This window comes from Ursus maritimus, unplaced genomic scaffold, assembly GCF_017311325.1.
Source record: "Ursus maritimus isolate PB19 unplaced genomic scaffold, ASM1731132v1 scaffold_2, whole genome shotgun sequence".
Taxonomy (NCBI): domain Eukaryota; kingdom Metazoa; phylum Chordata; class Mammalia; order Carnivora; family Ursidae; genus Ursus; species Ursus maritimus.
Window position 1 is genome coordinate 17,050,569 of NW_024424452.1, and position 17,427 is coordinate 17,067,995.

The following is a 17,427-nucleotide window of genomic DNA, read 5'->3' on the forward strand; positions in this document are numbered from 1 at the left end:
GGGTGGGTGGGGTTTTGTTTTTTAAAAAAAAAAAAAAAAAAAAAAAAAAAAAAGGCGTGGGGGGAAAAACTAAAAGTCTTAAAAAAAAAAAAAAGGATACATCAAACAGATTCTCCCTTTTTGTATGCCGGATGCTGCATGAGTCTGAAACACCAATAAACGGACACTGCATGAGACTCGCCTCCAGCCTCAGTTGGTCCTTACGTCCGTCCGCCGCCGGGGCCCGCGGTACTGCCCTCTTTCGGGCAGAACCGCCTAGATTTATGCGCATGCGCCATCCCGGTGGCCATCTTTACTGTGGGCCGAAGCCAATTGTGCCCGAGCCTACCTGCGCATGTGCAATCCTCCCCTTGCTTTCCTTTCCCAAGTAGCTTTGGCTAGAGCGGAGCCATCCGCGCCATCTCTGTGTGCCTGCGTACTGTGACCCTGCGCAGCCCGGGAGGCGGGTCTTAGTTCCAGGTGCGTACGGCGGCTGAGGCGGCTGACCTGCGAGGTGTGGGGAGAGGGCGCCGGCTCCAGGTGTGGAGAGGGGCGGTGTGAAGGCCAGAAGAGCGGCTCCGCCCCTCTGAGGCCCAGAGAGTGGTTTCCGCTGGTCCCTGGGAGTCTTGGAGTACCGTATCTGGATCCGTGGGGCGGGGTCCTTGGAGGGGACTCAGCGCCCCCTCCTGGGAACCGGCGGTCTCGTCGCTGGGACCGCTGTTGGAACCTGATTGGTCGGGGACAATCCCTGAACTCTTGGGGAGCCCAATCCCTTGGGGGAGGGGGGCGGGAGACCCCCCTGCCTTAGTACTTCTGCGTCTACTATCATCGCAGGGCCCCTCCCCTAGTAGTCTATGTCCCTTGTTCTTGGTCATGGAGACATTTCGGCCACCACGGCGGCTCCTCTGTCTGAAGAAGGGGAAGTGACCTCTGGCCTCCAAGCTCTGGCCGTGGAGGATACTGGAGGCTCCTCTGCTTCGGCCAATAAAGCCGAGGAAGAGGGGGAAGGAGGCCGGGAGGAGACCGAGCATGAGGGGTCCGGGGCCGAGGAGGTGCAGGGAGAAGCCCCCGGCGCTGAAGGGGAAGAGCATGCCAAGGGAGAATCCGAAGACTGGTGCGTGCCCTGCAGCGATGAGGAGATGGAGCTCCCCTCGGATGGGCAGGCCTGGATGCCTCCCCCCTCGGAAATCCTGCGGCTCTATGAACTTCTGGCTGCTCACGGTACCCTGGAGCTTCAGGCTGAGATCCTGCCCCGCCGGCCACCCACGCCTGAGGCCCAGAGTGAAGAGGAGAGATCCGATGAGGAGCCTGAGGCCAAAGAGGAGGAAGAGGAAAAGTGAGGGCACACCCTTCCACCTTGTTCCTGGGGCTTGCTCCTTTGGTGCCAGGAAGAAATTGGGGAGGGGAGGTGGGACTCTGGAGCATGGAAAGTGGAGGGATGCAATGGGGAGGAGACACCACCCTCACCCTTCACTCTCTTTCCACCTGTCCCAGACCGCACATGCCTACAGAATTTGACTTTGACGATGAGCCAATGACACCAAAGGACTCCCTGATTGACCGGAGACGCACCCCAGGTACAGACAAAGGGGGAGAGGAGGGGGGAGGTGAAGGATGTCTACTCCCACTGACCTAAAAGGTCACTTCCTAAAAGAGGCCTATGCTTGGTGCTTTGGTTGCTATGCGACTTGTAGCTGTCAGAGAGAGCATCGATTCTAACAGCTTGGAAAGGTACCCGGTTTTCCTTTACAAGACTTTCACAGATGATTCTGTCTTGGTTCCCATTCCTTTTATCTCCACCTGACTAGAAGTTCACATCTTCCTGGTCGTTCACTGTTATCTAGATCCTCATTCCTGTACTTCTGTGTAGTCTTCTAATCTGATGGGATTTCACACCCCTTGTGCCTTCCTGGAATTTACCCTGGAGCCATTCTTGGTTTCTCTTTCTCTTATCCCAACATTCAGGCTAGCCCCAGGTCCTGTTAGCTCTGCCTCCAAATTTCCAAGCTCATCTGCTGCTCTCCACCTTCAACACCGATCCTCGTCCAAGCCGTCATTTCTTGCTCTTTTATTTTTTTTAGAGAGGGCAAGCCTGCGCACCCCATGGGGTGGGGGCAGGGGAGGCAGAGGGAGAGAGAAAATCTTAAGCATAAGCAGGCTCCACTCCCAGCATAGAGCCCAACTTGAGGCTCGATCTCAGGACCCCGAGATCACCACTGGAGCCGAAATCAAGAGTCGGAAGCCCAGCCGACTGACCCACCCATGCGCCCCAAGTCATCATCTCTTTTGCCTGAATATTTGTGGTGGCTCCTGACTTCTCCCTGCTGACTGGTCTCCCTGCTTCCATTCTCAGCAACCAGAATGATCCTTTCAAAATATAAATCATGTCACTACTCTGTTTTAAAATTCTCCAAAGAATTCTATTGTTGGAGGAAAGAGCATGTCAAGAGAGAATCCAAACACCACCAATTCCCCTGACTGCCTGGGCCCCCAAGGTTTCCAGACATTTATTTCCATTTAAACTAAGAGATCCAAACCCCTCATCATGGCCTCTAAGTCATTTCTTCGACCACATCTTTCTGTCTCCCTGACACCGCCCAGCTCTGTATACTCTTCTTTGAACAGACCTCCCTGTTCCTGCCCCCAGGGCCTTTGCACTTGCTTTTCCCCCTGCCTGGATATCTTTACCCTGGTCCTCACATTACTAGTCCCTTCTCATAGTTCAGACTTTCACTGCTTACCCCATTTGAGGCCCAACCCCAAACCTCAGGGCCTCCATGACAGAGGCCTGGAAATCTGTATGTTTAATGAGCCCCCCCAAGTAATTAGTAACATCTAGGCAGATCTGGTACACAGCACCTCACTCCCATCCGCTTTTCTTACCTTCCTTCTCTCCAGGAAGCTCCACCCGGAGCCAGAAACGGGAGGCCCGCCTGGACAAGGTTCTGTCCGACATGAAGCGGCACAAGAAGCTAGAGGAGCAGATCCTTCGTACTGGCAGGGACCTCTTCAGCCTGGACTCAGAGGACCCCAGCCCCGCCAGCCCCCCACTCCGGTCCTCAGGGAGCACTCTCTTCCCCCGGCAGCGGAAATACTGAGAGCTGCCGCTGCCCTTAGGGTGCAGAGCATATGCCTTCTGGGCCCCCCTTCCCTAACCCAGGGCGCTGGGACACAGGGCAAGAGGAGAGAGACTCTTAAATGCCCACCACTGCCCCTTGCCAGAAAGAGAATGTGTGTGTGCCTATTTATGCTTTCTCTTGAACATCTCTTTGGAGACTTGGGCTGAATTTTCTGAATCTAAAATAAAAAAACTGCAAAGTTATGTTTTCTTAGAGGGTGGGCTGCAGCAAAGCCCGGCCGGTTTTTGCGGAGTGGCGGAGTGGCGGGATCGCAGTCACCCAGATGGGGAAGTTGAAATGAAAGCCACGTGGATCAGAGGCGCACTCAGCACCCATCCACCCCCCACCTCCCCACCCCCGTCTCAGTCTCAGGTCCTCTGACCCTTTCCAGTCTCATTCCAGCGCGGCCAGCTGGCTCTGAGGCAGGAGCTTCCCGAGGGCTGAAAGAGCTGCAGTGCCTTCAGCTGTGCAGAAGCCGCCCAGAGGAGAAACACCGAGAACCAGCTGCGAGGGCCCTTTAAATGGCCAAGCCCCACCCCCGAGCCTGCCCTGCCGGGAAGTGATCCCTAGGGCTGGGCCACGGAGCTTCCCCCATCTGAGGGGTCTGTGGCTGCGGGCACGCTTCCTGGGTGTCCACACCGCTCCCAACGCCCCCAAATCGCTGGTGGGGACTTGTGTCCCTCCAGGCTCTCCGAGCCCCGTCCTGCCTGCTTGCTTCTGCCGGGGCAGGTAAGACCTCTCAGCCCGAGGAGGAAGAAGGTGGGTGGGGGTTACCCTTGGGAGGTTTTGCTTTCCTTGTCGGATTTTTTTTTCCTGTGTTTTGAAGTAAAGATAGGTCAACTTGTTACTTGCCAACACTCCCGGACCCCCCAAAATCTCAGGCCTCTCGACTTCAGGCTCCCATATCAGAAGTAAGGGCAGAGGAAACTTGGGGCCATTCAGACTCCCTCCTGGGTCCCTGCTGCCTCCCCCTGGGCACCTGGGCTCTGGCCTGTCCTCTTGAGCTTTTAGAATGTGATTCCTGCCCCCCCCCCCCCCGCAGTCCTTCCTCTCTGCCAAATATTGGGGCTTTTCTATCGCCTCACTTAAGGCTATGCCAACTGTGGGTGGGCCTTGTGGACCCTGTGGGAAGTGGTTAGCAAAGCAGTCTTAAGGTGGGCTTGACTTCTAGAAGGTGTGGAGGTTGGTGAGCGAGGCTCTTTGCTTCTTTGGGAGGGTAACATGAAGGAATGCAAAACTCTTTGGGGCCCTGGAGATCTTAGGGCTGGCCCTTGGGAGTGAAGTTTGGAGGGGTGGGGGATGGTGGTTGAGGCAGATTCCCTGTGTTGTCTGCTCCCTGCCCTGGCCGACCCTGGGTTGTGAGGAGAAAGCTGGCTGTTACACGGCATGCCAGCCGGTGTGCTCCCTGCGAATCCCTGCCCGTTTCCGCCCTTGGCACACAGGGCGCCCAGCCTGACCCGGGGTGAAGCTCTCTGGGTGGGGCAGCTCTCCAGAGGCAGGAGCTGGTAGAGAAGCCACCTTGAGGGGATGGCCCAGGGACCTCATGAGGGCTCCAAGATAACTCGGGCCTTCTCTGTGGATGGAGGCTGCCCTCCCCCCCCCGCCCCTTGCCGAAAATGCTCCCCTGTGAATGCCTGTCTCCTAGAGAGTATTCAGCCCCACCCAGGTCAGGAGTCCTCCTTTTGTTTTCAGAATCTTACCTTTCTGCCTGAGAAGCCAGGCTACTTCCTGGTTCGGGAGCTCTGGAGCCAGGGTTACGGGAGGAATCCTGACCCTGTGCTCGGATCGTTGTGTGATCCTGAGCAAAGTTCCTTAACTTCTAGGATCAGATGAATCAATTAAGGGTGTTTAGCACAACACCTGGCACCACTTAAGTCCTTAATAAGTGGGAGCTGTTTATCTAGGGGCTCTTGCCAAAGCTACACGTTCTGGAGGCTCTCCCCCGAAGCCGGATGGCGCGGGGCTGGGTGAGGCCTGGGAATCAGCATGAGCAGGAGGGACGCTCTCAGCTGGGTCCTGTGATGGAGCGAGTTTAGAAAACATTGATCTGCATCAGGACTCTGAAGCCTGGTTCCTGGGTCACTTCTCAACCAGGCAGTCTTCGCCTTCAGTGCTGAGCATTAATTGCCAGTTTCCGGGGGGCAGGGTGAAGGTAGGGCAAGAAGCCTTCTGAGCTGGCAGAACTGTGCTGTCCCCCGTGAAGCCACCAAGCTGCTCCTGCCACAAGGTAGCTGGACTAGAGCGCAGAGAAGGAAGGAGCTCTTCCTCTTTCCTAGGAAGAAAAGTTCCTGAAACTTTGCTCTTAAACGTGATTGCTGTGAGACCGTCTCAAAAATTTCCCCTCTAGTCCCCCAAAGCTGGAAATAATTTCCCTAAACTAAGCTGGTGTATAAGCTTCTGTGCAGTCCCTGAGTAATGGGACTCCTGCATGCTCCAGACAAAGTCTAGAATGTTTACAATCAGGGAAACTGCAGAGATGAGCCCGTGTTTATGCTGAGTGTCGTGAACATTTTCCTAAACCTGAGCTTGATAGAGGTGATGGTGGCAGGCTGAGTCACCGGCCTCCTCTGCACCTTGCGGCCTGCTCGGGGCAGGGGCTGGTGTTGGCCAGGGGGCTGGAGGAGAATAACCCAGTGCCCGGCCCTGAGGACTAGCCTAATCTGAGCTCCTCCTGATTCTCTCTCCTCCCAGCCACGCTTTGAACTCCCCTGCACTAGAGACCTCCTGTGGCCGCTTATCTCGTCCAGCCCAGGAAATAGTCCCTCTTCTTCCCACTTCTCAGTCTAAGAGACTCAGGCTCAGCTAGCAAGTGGCCCAGGATCAGGACCAAGCTTACCCTTGCTGGGCATTAGAGTCTGTGCGAGAGCTTTTAAATATGGCAGTGCTCCGGGCCCCGGGGTGGCTCAGTCTGTTAAACATCCAACTCTTTTTTAAAAAAGATTTAGAGGGAGAGAGCCTGTGGGGGTGGCAGGGGAGGGGGAAGAAGTAGGGGCGGGGGGGGGAGAGAATCTCAAGCAGATTCCACACTGTGCATTGAACCCAATGCAGTGCCCCATGTCACGACCCTAAAATGATCCTAAAATCAACAGTCAGCTGCTTAACCGATGGAGTGACCCAGGCGCCCCTAGCATCCAGCGCAGTCTCCGCTCAGGTCCTGATCTTAGCGTCGGGAGTTGAAGCTCTGTGTTGGGCTCCACGCTGGGTGGAGAGCCTACTGGGGGGGATGGAGGGGGGTGGGAGGCAATGCTTGCACCCACCCCAGGCCCCTGATGTCAGAATCCCCCAGGGATCAGTGGTTTTCAAAGACCTCCAGGTGATTCTCAGATACAGCCAGGGCTGAGAGTGGCTGCTTGAGGCCTGGGCTGCTGGTACTTTAATGTGCGCCCAAATGGCCAGGGATCTAGTTAAAATGCGGCCAATTCAGCAGCTCTGGAGTGAGGACCGAGAAGCCCCCTCACTAACACGCTTCAGACACTGCCAGACGCCGCTCGCCGCAGACCAGCGCACAGGCAGAAATAAGAAAGCTGGTCCCTGCTCTTGGAGTCCCAGTGCCAGGCGCTCACAGTTGACCCCGAAGATCTCTGACCAGTACTGACCAAAGCAACTCATGAAGTTTTGCTGTAGTGTTAAGTTTCCGTTTGAGCCAAGACACTGGTCAAGAACCCCCTTTGCCTCGAGGATGAACCCCACTTCTGCCTATAGCTTGTTGTGTTCTCTGCCCCACCACCCGTTACTTTCCTCTTTTCTTCGTGGGTGTGGTGTGGTGTCTGAGACTTTGGGCAAAAGTTGACTGGCTCTTGCGGGAGTCTCATGACCCTTGAGGGAAGTGTGGTCGGGCAAAGCTGGCCATGTGCCCGGAAAGCAGACAAGGGGGCAGATCCTGGAAGCAGGCACCGAAGGGAGGCCTGGGTGGATTTGGAATATGGGGGCCAAACCCAAGCTCTGGGCAGGAACTTCCAAAGATCAGCACAGTCCTTGACCGGTGTTTTTTAAGGGTCCTGATCTATTGGGAAGAAAATGTTCTGACGGTACCTGTCGTCTGGTAGACCACAAAAGTCTAAATCTGGGACTTGTCACACACATGTCTGAGTCGGATGGTTTCCCTGGTTCCCTAGAGAGGCCTTACTTCGGGGCTGCCTTTGCAGATGACAAAATGAAAAGAGCAAAGTCTCTTGGGTAAGGAGCAGGTGGTCTGGGTGGAAGGCACAGCTGTCGGGCCTGGTGGGTTAAGACAGGGTCCTGGTACTGAAGGCCTTGGCTTTGGCACGAGGCAGAAGCCCAGGCAGGCCAGCTAGGAGGATGATTCTCAGCTGACTCACTGAGCTGGGCGAGGCTCTCAGCCCCCCTGACTGGGCCCAGCTGGGGTGACAGATGGCGGAGAGGCCTTAGCCGTAGGGAGTGGGGGATTGTCCAAAAAGGAGTCATTGGAGGCTGCTCCTGGGGCCTGCTTCCCAGCCCTGCATGGCCTTCTAGAGTTCAAATCTTCCCTGGGGGGGCCTCATGGAGCCCTGTCCACACCTCCGTTTATAGCCCTAGCCCTTCCTCTCCCCCATCTGGCTTCCTGGCCAGGCTTCTACCCTGCAGAGAACTTGGCAAAGGAGCAGTTGGAAAAGGCTTCACTTGGCCATCAGATCCCCCTTCTTTGCTGTTCTTCTAGCCCCACAGCTGGGGTGACAGGAGACTCACCACCTTTCTGACCAGTCAACAAGGGGGTGGTTAGTTAAGGCCAGGTGGTACAGGGAGCTTCTGGTGCTAGGCCACATCCCCTGATAAGGGAGCTGGGCCGCAGGCTCCTTCTGCCTCAGCAGTAAGCCCTATCGTGCTTCTGAAGAGCCGGGCTCTGTTCCAACTACTTTATAATGATCTCAGCCCTCCTAACTCGGGTAGGTGCCCTATCCATTCTCAGTGTGTAGGCCTGGGAAATGGGTAGAGGGAGGGCAACGGACTTGTCCGAGGTTACCCATTCAGTAAGGGATCCTGGGGGCTTTTCAGGGCCTTCATCAGGGAGCAGCTTCAGAAGCACAGCTGGGAGGGACTGGGCAGCAGAGAGGAAGGAACAGGAAGGGCCTGGTGAGAGTAGGGAGGAGAACCAAGAAAGCGGAAAGCCAGCCCCTGTATTTTCAAACCCTACCTGAACACAACAGAAGGGGGAGCTCTGACGTTAGAAAAGCCACTCCTACAAGTTAAGGGAAATGAACTTCCCATAAGAAGGAGCCACAGAAAAGTATCAAGGTCAAATCCCATACAAAGTTGCGAGAGAGAGCGCAGGAGAACATTCCTTTGTGGAAAAGCATACGAGGAAAAGGGGTCAAAACTATAAGCTTTCAAAATGAGGTAAGACATTAAGGAAACGGTACAAGGCAGGAAATCAGAACTGTAAGGGGGGGGGCAGTCTGGCTGATTCCGGCCCCTAACCACTGTCCCTTGCTGCCCCAGGGGAGGGACGGGACCAGCCATTCCATCGGGATTCTCATCCCAGTGGTACCACTGATTTGCTGGGTGGCCCTGAATGATTCGTAGTCCCTACCTGGAACTCCACCCCTTCGAGCTACACTGTGTAACCTGGGATCAACCAGCCTTATTCGGCCACCTTCATTAAAATCTAGTATTTTGTTCCTCACCCTAGTCACACTGCAAGTATTCAGTGGCTACACGTGGCCAGCCCAAGGAGCACAGGGTTAGAAGATGTCCCTGATTAGAGAAAGTTCTCTTGGTGCTGTGGTAGAGGGCTTTAAGCAGAAGCCCAGCAGGTGATGTGAGTGCAGTGGCCCAGGTGTAGGACAGCAGGGACAACAGGTGGGGACTGGGGTAGGCAGGGAAGCCCGTGTCCCATCCACAGGGGGCAGCTGTGACTTGGCTCTATCCAGGTCTGCTAGGCGGGGACAGAGGGCGTGGCCCTAATTCTTCAAGAGAAGCGGCAATCAGGAGTCTGTGGAAACTCATAATTGCTAAACCAAAAGAAAAAGAAATTTTACAGACGGTGTAAATGACAAAACTCTTGGGCCTTGCCTCGGTCCTGTAATTCTGTGGTTTCTGCCTGTTTCTCCCGTGGCAAGCCGCACCCCCCTCGCTTCCCCTTTCCTCACTCAGGTTGGAAGTTGGACGAATGGTGGAGTAGAGGAGGTGTCCCTTCTTTCTGGTGGTGGCTTCAAAAATGTCTGACCAGAGTCTCCGAGGACAAGGCTTTGAGTCCCCTAGCAAACTCGGTTCCCCTTATGTGACTCCAAGGGATAGGTTGTCCAAAGTCCAAGGCATGCTGGAGGGAGGGATGGGGTGGAGGTGCCACCTTCCTGAACAGGCCAGGCATTGATTGGAGCCACCCAGGATTCAGAAGCAGGTAGGGTGAGGGTAGGTGGGGTACGTACTGCTTTCTTCCCTTCCCCTTCCCACCCCGACCCACAACTCTAGGAAACCGAGAGTGGCAACAGACCAGTGAGAACTGGGGAGGAAAGGACTAGAATAATTTGGTGTTTCTAATCCAGTTGATTCTTTGCAGTGCCTGTTTCACCAGGGATCCCTCCCTTGAGAGTGACCCATGTCTGAACATTTCATCCCAGATTGCTTAAGCGCGTGTGTGTGTGTGTGTGTGTGTGTGCAAAGATCGTGTAAATATTGGTCTGTGGACTAACATTTCAATACAGCCTGGGCCTCGGGATCCCCTCAAATGAAGGAGCCTGAATCCTTGGAGCCGGGGAGCTCCTCGGAGCCGCTGCTCCCCGCTGTGCCAGGAAAGGCCACTGCACCTCCCGAGTTCTGATCTCAAGCCCCTTCACATGCTGCGGGCAGCTTGGGAAGGGGAAGGAATAGGCAGGGACCCCTGGGCTTCTGTGCTTATCCATGTCAAGCAGTTCTCGGCAGGGGTCTGGATGCGCTGGTTGCTCTGAGTGGGGAGAAGGAAGAGGCCGGCGCGGGATGGTACGGGGCAAAATGACGTAAACCGGAGGAGGAAGGCCCAATTCTCCGTCCCCAGCCGGGCCTCAGGCTCACGCCTGCCTTTGCCAGGCCCCCCTGTGCTCATCCTGTTGTATCCACTCCCCACCTGTCTGCCAGCCTGCTGCCCTGGCCTCAGCAGTCACCATGGCAACTGAAGAGTCCATCATCCGCATCCCCCCGTACCACTACATCCACGTGCTGGACCAGAACAGCAACGTGTCCCGCGTGGAGGTCGGCCCAAAGACTTACATCCGGCAGGACAATGAGAGGTGGGTGCTGGGACCGGGCCGTGGGGTACCTGCTCGTCTGGCTGGCACGACCGTCCGTCTCCTTCCTGTCCCCAGGCAGGGTTGGCCCTGGTGTGGGTGATGGGGAGCTTTCTCTACCAGTCATGGTCCCCTTCAGAAGTGGGAACAGGGCCTCCCTGGGTCCTCACACTGCTTCTCCCCCTCCAACAGGGTCCTGTTTGCCCCCTTGCGCATGGTGACTGTCCCCCCACGCCACTATTGCACAGTGGCCAACCCCGTGTCCCGGGATCCCCAGGGCGCCGTGCTGTTCGACGTCACAGGGCAAGTACGGCTCCGCCACGCCGACCTAGAGATCCGGCTGACCCAGGACCCCTTCCCCCTGTACCCGGGGGAGGTGCTGGAAAAGGTACCTGGCTGGCTTCCCCCATGGCCATTCGACCTTGTCCCGGGGCTCTGCGCTGCCTTCCGGAGGGAAACCCACTGGGGCTGTGGGAGGGGGCGGGGGACACCTGGCGGCTCTCACCAAGGCCCGAGTTCTTGCTTCGTCCCACAGGCCCACAACAGACTTGCCCCTGCTTTCAGAGCTGTCAGCCCATCTCCCCACCTGACTTTCCAGGCTCCAGAGCCTGCGAGAAGCTCTTGACCAGTCTGGTGCTCCATGACTTTGCCAAGAGGAAGCATCCCATTCACCCAAACAGTGCCAGACCCTGGCGGGCGGTGGCCCGCGGTGGTGGGCAAGACGAGGTCCAGGCTCCCACGCCGGTGACTGCCCCTCAGGCCTGCGCTGCTGGCCGGGCCCTTGGCCGCGTTGCCCTTAGCGAGTGGACCGCAGCCTTCACGTTCCTAACTGTTCTTCTGCCCTCACCTCCTTGCCAGTTCATACTGGTTTACTCTGGTTTCCTCTACTAACCGGTGCTTCTCGATCCGGAAGCTTCCTGGCAACGGTGCTTCTCGATCCGGAAGCTTCCTGGCAACACCGAGGGAGTTAGACCTTCCTGCCCACTTGTGGCGGCCCCTTGGGGAGAGGAGCGTGTGCGAGTAGAGCTAGAAAGTGCTGGCGAGTAATGAGAATGTTAACCCTTGAGGACTCTGAGCGAGGCGCCTCCGGGAGTTCTTTGTACTATTCTTGCAACTTTTGTGTAAGAGTCTGGAACTGTCAAAAGCTAAAAAGCCTTAGGTCATACCTCTGCTCAGCTCAGGCCCCCTCTGGGTGGGGAGCAGTGTGTGTGTGTGGGGGGGGGGGGTCATCAACACCAGTGTCTAAAGCTCCCTAGGATCCCCAGCCCACCGCTGCTCATTCTCTCACACCCCACATCCTCCAGGCCAGGAGGGCAGGGCCTCTCCCTCTTCAGAGCCCAGCGCCCTGGAGACACTCCCTTTCTACCCACCATTCTACTCTTGCCCCTCTCTGCCCATATGGCTTCTCTCCGGGTCTTCACTGAGGTGGCCCCTGGCTCTGGCCTCCTTCCCCCTCCCCTTGGCAATTCAACCCGAACCCCCTCACCAGCAGCCTCCCTTTCCTGGGCCTCCTGGGCCCTCATGGCCCCTCGGGGCTTTTCTTCCTGGTCTCTCTCTGCTACTCCAACTGGAGCATATCGTTTTAACAGTCTCTTGTGTGCAGGACCCATGGCAAATCCTGGTCCTGGCTCAGCGTGGCCCCCGCCTGTCCTTTCTGTTCTCAAACTCAGGAGGGATTTCCCGGCAGCGGGGACAGATCCCCCAAGACGACAGGATTACAAGTCGCTGTTGGGTTAGGCAGTTCATTCCAACCCAAGCCCTGTTCAGTGGTTCTCTTCCTTCCTAACCAGCTTTCTCTCTACTTCTCTCTGTGTGCCTCTAAATATTTATCTTCCTATTTTCTGTCTTCCTATTTTCTGTCCTCTCACTCTTCCTATTTTCTGTCCTCTCTTCCTATTTTCTGTCCTCTCACTCTTACACAGATTCCTCATATACTTAGGAGTCAAGGCCATCTGGCAGGACCTGGGTCTGTGTCCCCTTCCCTTAGTTGATATCTTCACTTTTCTCTACCTGCTGCAGCCTCCATCAGCTGGCCCGGGAACCCAGCTCATCATTCTGTATCTTTTTTTTTTTTTAATCCCAGTGTAATTAACATACAATATTATATAATGACTCAACAATTCCATGCGTGACTCAGGGCTCCTCACAGTAAGTGCACTCTTAATCCCCTTTACCTAATTTCCCCAGCCCCCCCTCCCCCCCCTTTCTGGTGACATCAGTTTGTTCTCCATAGTGAAGAGTCTTTTTTTTTTTCTTTATTAATTTGTTAAATTCCACATATAAGTGAAATCATAGGGCATTTGTCTTTCTCTGACTTATTTTAGAAGGATACTCTCTAGATCCACCCACATCGTTGCAAATGGCAAGAGTTCATTCTTTATGGCTGAGTAATATTCCATTGTAGATATGTATCCTGTCTTCTTTATCCATTCCTTTATTGGTGGACACTTGGGTCGCCTCCATAATTTGGCCGTTGTAAATAATGCTGTAATAAACTTTGGGGTGCACATACCCTTTCGAATGAGTGTTTTCATATTCTTTGGGTGCATACCCGGTAGTGTGATTACTGGATCGTAGGGCAGTCCTGGGTTTAATTTTTTGAGGACCCTCCATACTGTTTTCCAGAGCTGCCGAACCAGTTTATGCCCCGCCCTCCCCCGTGCACCAGCGCTCCTTTTTCTCCACACCCTTGCCGGCACTTACCGTCTCTTGTGTTTTTGATGTCAGCCATTCTGACAGGACGTGATAGCTCATTGTGGTTTTGATTTGCATTTCCCCGGTGGTGAGTGATGCTGAGCAACTTTTCATGAGTCTGTTGGCCATCTGTGTGTCTTCCTTGGAGAAGTGTCTGTTCATGGCTTCTGCCCATTTCGAATTAAGTTACCACTTGGTGTCGAGTTGCCTAAGTTCTTCATATATTTTGGATGTCAGATATGCCATTTGCAAATACCTTCTCCGTCCAGTGTGTTGTCTTTTAGTTTTGTTGGTGGTTTCCTTGTTGTGCCGAAGTGTTTTATTTTGACGTAGTCCCAGTGGGTTATTTTTGCTTTTTTTTTTGTCTTGCCTCAGAAGACCCATCTAGAAAAATGTTGCTACAGCCGATATCAGAGACATTACGGTCTGTGTTCTCTTTTGGGGTTGTTATGGTTTCAGGTCTCCTATTTAGGTCCTTAATCCATTTTGAGTTAATTTTTGTGTAAGAAAGTGGTCCAGTTTCACTCTTTTGCGTGTTGCCGTCCGGTTTTCCCAACACCATCTGTTGAAAAGACTTTTTCCCATTGTATATTCTGGCTTCCTTTGTCGAAGATTAATTGACCATGTAATTATGGCCTTATTTCTGGGCTCTCTCTTCTGTGTCATTGATTTATGTGTCTATTCTGGTGCCGGTTCCATATTGTTCTGATCACTACAGCTCTTACGAGAGCCGGGCTCTGTCCTAGGACCCCGGGATCATGACCCGAGCCAAAGCCAGATGCTTAACCGCTGTGCCACCCAGGCGCCCCCTGCCGCTGTATTTTGATGAACGTCTGCATGTTGGTGCACAAGTCTCGTTTGTCATAGGGAACTTCATACGACGAACGCAAGCTCAGCCATTCTCCTCCTGAGTTTCTTTTAGGGTGTTTCCAATTTATAAGGAAAACCAGTTTTGCCATGAATGTACTTGGCTGTGTGTCCTAGCACACGCTACGGTTTGCTGCTTTTCAAGAGTTAGAAGATACTGGGGGGCCTGGCTGGCTCAGCCGGTAGGACTTGACCTGGATCTCGGGGTCATGAGTTCAAACCTTGCGTTGGGTATGGAGCCTACTTAAAATTCAAAACAAAACAAAACAAAAACTATTTAAGAATTGCCGGATCCCAGGATATGCACACTGAATACTAAAAGCATGAACCTTTGAGTGGCCCTGTAGAAACCCAGTTTCTAGCTATTTATTGCTTTCTCTTTCCTTTCTTACGTACTCTGATAACTCCCTGTACTTGAGGTCCTCTGCCCCATTTCCTCATAAGCCCCTGCATCTGACCCCGCCCCCACCTCCCCCAAGCTCGCTTTGGCAAAGCCCTAAGGCCTCCTAACTGCCGCCCCAGGGGCCATGCTGTGTCTCATGGGCCTTCTTAGCCACAACCATTGTCCACCTGCCCTCTTATTAAAACTTGTCTCTCTCTTTTTTTTTTTTCCCTCCCACCTCGCCCCTGCTAAAACTCATCTTCCTGTTTGACTCTGTGGGTGTCTCTTTCCGTCTTCTTAGATGGCTCCCGCCTCCTCCCCTGTCCCCTCTGCTTTCAAATTCTGTCCCGAACCTCCTGCGTGCCCTCTCGTGCCCTCTCGGCCTTGAGCCCTCCGTCGAGGCTGGAGACCCCAAGCCCAGTACCATCGCTGGGAGCTGCCCAGCCGCGAGCCCCTAGCTGCCTGTAGGAAGTTCTCTCCTGGGTGTCCCACGGCCACCTCCTCCTGGACATGCAAACCTGCCAGTCCCCCGCAATCTGTTCTTCTCCCACATTCCCAGTTTTACGTGATGATACTGCTGGGTACCCAGTCAGGAGCTGGGAGCCTGCGGGGGTGTGGGCGATGAACTGGGAGGAGACAGACGTGGCAGCTGGAGGCCAGTTAAGACCTTTCCATTGTTCAGGTGAGAAATGTTGGGGAATGGCAGCGATGGATAAAGGCAGACGTAGCTTTCGATGGAACAGGTGGGAAGTGATGATAGAGGAGATGGGGGAGGTGACAACCCGCTGGCCGACATGCTCCTTCCAGAATGTGCACCGTTTCCTCCCCTTCCCACACCTTTGTGTCAGAAGCAAGTTCTTCCTTTGAACCCCAGGTCAAATGCCACTTCCAGAGGGCCTTTCCTAACTTCCTTTGAGTTTTTGCAACCTCTCTCTCTCGCCTTCTCTCTCTCTCGCCTTCTCTCTCTCTCGCCTTCTCTCTCTCTCGCCTTCTCTCTCTCTCGCCTTCTCTCTCTCTCTCTCTCTCTCTCTCTCGCCTTCTCTCTCTCTCTCGCCTTCTCTCTCTCTCTCGCCTTCTCTCTCTCTCTCGCCTTCTCTCTCTCTCTCGCCTTCTCTCTCTCTCTCGCCTTCTCTCTCTCTCTCTCCTTCTCTCTCTCTCTCTCCCTCTCTCTCTCTCTCGCCTTCTCTCTCTCTCTCGCCTTCTCTCTCTCTCTCTCCTTCTCTCTCTCTCTCGCCTTCTCTCTCTCTCTCTCCTTCTCTCTCTCTCTCGCCTTCTCTCTCTCTCCTTCTCTCTCTCTTCTTCTCTCTCTCGCCTTCTCTCTCTCTCTCTCGCCTTCTCTCTCTCTCTCGCCTTCTCTCTCTCTCTCGCCTTCTCTCTCTCTTTCTCTCTCTCTCTCGCCTTCTCTCTCTCTCACCTTCTCTCTCGTGACACTGTCCACGGTCTGCTTGAAGAGGACGGTCTGTGTCTGTCTTGTCACCTGCTGGAACGTGCCGTCCACAAAGCCAGGGCTAGGCTGCCCCCGCCGCAACGGCCTGGGTGCTGTGCACATGGAAGGGACAAGGAAGGGCTTGCCTGCCCTGCGAGCCTCCAGCTCTGCCTCTGACCCCGTGTGTGGTCAGTGGGGAGAGTGCAGTTACCCGACCTTCTCCACCCCAGGCCACTCTGGTCGGAGTAAGGAGTGGCCGGCAGGCTTCACTTAGACTGTGGTTCAAGTCCTGATCCCGTTCCTTACTAGTTGTGTGACTTTGGGCACGTCTCTGTGAGGCTCTTTGCGTGTTCTCCTCCCTCCCTCAGACCAAAGACCAAGTGAGGTCCTACTCGTGGAAACATTTCTACAAACCTCTGAAAGGTTTGGATACTTGTTGCCAGGTGCCCCTTCCTGATGAAGGGAGACGTGATGGCTGTAGTACAGCAGCTGTCTTGTGACCATGAGGCAACCCTGACAACAAAGCCATGTGCCTGTTAGAGCTGTTCCTACTTCCCACTTCACTACACTTCATAGAGGGCCCTGGTGCATGCGAGGCCTTGAGGTGTTTCCCCGTTTCCTGTCTAGATTTGTAGTTCAGAACCACGTCTAAGCACTTCCTCCAGAGGAATGTGTGTCCTTGGCTCTTTGGCAGCGCGTCTGCTTCCTCTGTCACCTGTCCCGTTCTTCAGACCAGACGGCTTTGGGACCACCCTTTCCTTTGTACATTCCACCTGGGGGCTTATCTGGGGCCACGGGAAGATCGACGCTGTGGCCTCTGACCTCCAAGGGATCGGGTTTGACTCCTGGGGCCACAGTACTGAATGTGCCGCGACCTCCCATCTTCCCCTTGTAGGACATCAGCCCACTGCAGGTGGTTCTGCCCAACACTGCCCTCCATCTCAAGGCGTTGCTGGACTTTGAGGATAAGAATGGAGACAAGGTGGTGGCAGGAGATGAGTGGCTATTTGAAGGACCTGGTGAGTTCCTTGCATTGATTGGAGTCCGGGTCCGAGGCTCCCTGTCTTCCCATGATAGCTTTGATACCTGCTGGCCTTGACCCTCTGCCTCGTCTTCCCTTCCCAGGTACCTATATCCCCCGGAAGGAAGTGGAGGTCTTGGAGATCATTCAGGCCACAGTCGTCAGGCAGAACCAGGCCCTGCGGCTGAGGGCCCGCAAGGAGTGCTGGGACCGGGAGGGCAAGGAGAGGGTGACAGGTGGGGTTGATGAGGGGTGCTGATGGGGGTGGGTGGGCCTTGTCTTGCCTGCAGCGTTGGGGGTGGCCCTTGCAGCCTGGGAGGAAGTGCTTCCCTGGTATCTCTTAGAAGCTTTTGGAACCGCCCGTGGCTGCTTTCCCCACCCCAGCCTCACGCCGGCTCTGCCCTAACCCTCTGATCATGAACGTGTTGGCTTTTCCCTCCCCCTCCCCTTCACCGTGGGCCAGGGGTGGCAGTCATATCTGTTTCTAGACCAACAGAGCAGGTGTTCATATACAATTAGCAATCGTATTCGGCCAATGTGATGTTACCCGTCTGTGTCAGGTGTGGTTCAAAATGCTTTACAAATGGGAACTCACTTAGCCCCGCACAACCTTGAGGCCCTACGATTCCCATTCTCCATATGACCTCACTGAGGCGCGGAAGTGAGGTTACGCGCCGGGGTTTACGACCAGCAAGGGCAAGGCTGTAGCCAGGCATTCCTGCTTGTCCGAGAAGCGAGAC

The 17,427-nt window shown here is 54.8% G+C and overlaps 2 protein-coding genes across 3 annotated transcripts in view; both read left to right on the forward strand.

The window, feature by feature from the left end:
* The first annotated feature begins 313 nt into the window (after positions 1-313).
* On the forward strand, positions 314-3,301 carry PAGR1 (PAXIP1 associated glutamate rich protein 1). Of its 2 annotated transcripts, XM_040635102.1 has the most exons (4): positions 314-459; positions 814-1,315; positions 1,474-1,556; positions 2,878-3,301. In XM_040635102.1, the coding sequence occupies exons 2-4, from the start codon at positions 834-836 to the stop codon at positions 3,075-3,077; spliced, it is 765 nt and encodes a 254-aa protein (XP_040491036.1). In that variant the 5' UTR covers positions 314-459; positions 814-833; the 3' UTR covers positions 3,078-3,301. The 2 variants fall into 2 exon arrangements, with proteins under 2 accessions (XP_040491036.1, XP_008683504.1); XM_008685282.2 differs by lacking the exon at positions 314-459 and having other exon boundaries at positions 466-1,315.
* A 356-nt stretch (positions 3,302-3,657) lies between these two features.
* LOC103657917 (major vault protein) overlaps positions 3,658-17,427 on the forward strand; it is a 22,420-nt gene continuing 8,650 nt past the window's right edge. The window contains exons 1-5 of the mRNA XM_040635101.1: positions 3,658-3,827; positions 10,149-10,300; positions 10,490-10,685; positions 16,562-16,685; positions 16,792-16,923. Coding sequence (XP_040491035.1) covers positions 10,176-10,300; positions 10,490-10,685; positions 16,562-16,685; positions 16,792-16,923 — 577 coding nt within the window. The 5' untranslated portion in view covers positions 3,658-3,827; positions 10,149-10,175. The remainder of the gene's footprint in view (positions 3,828-10,148; positions 10,301-10,489; positions 10,686-16,561; positions 16,686-16,791; positions 16,924-17,427) is intronic.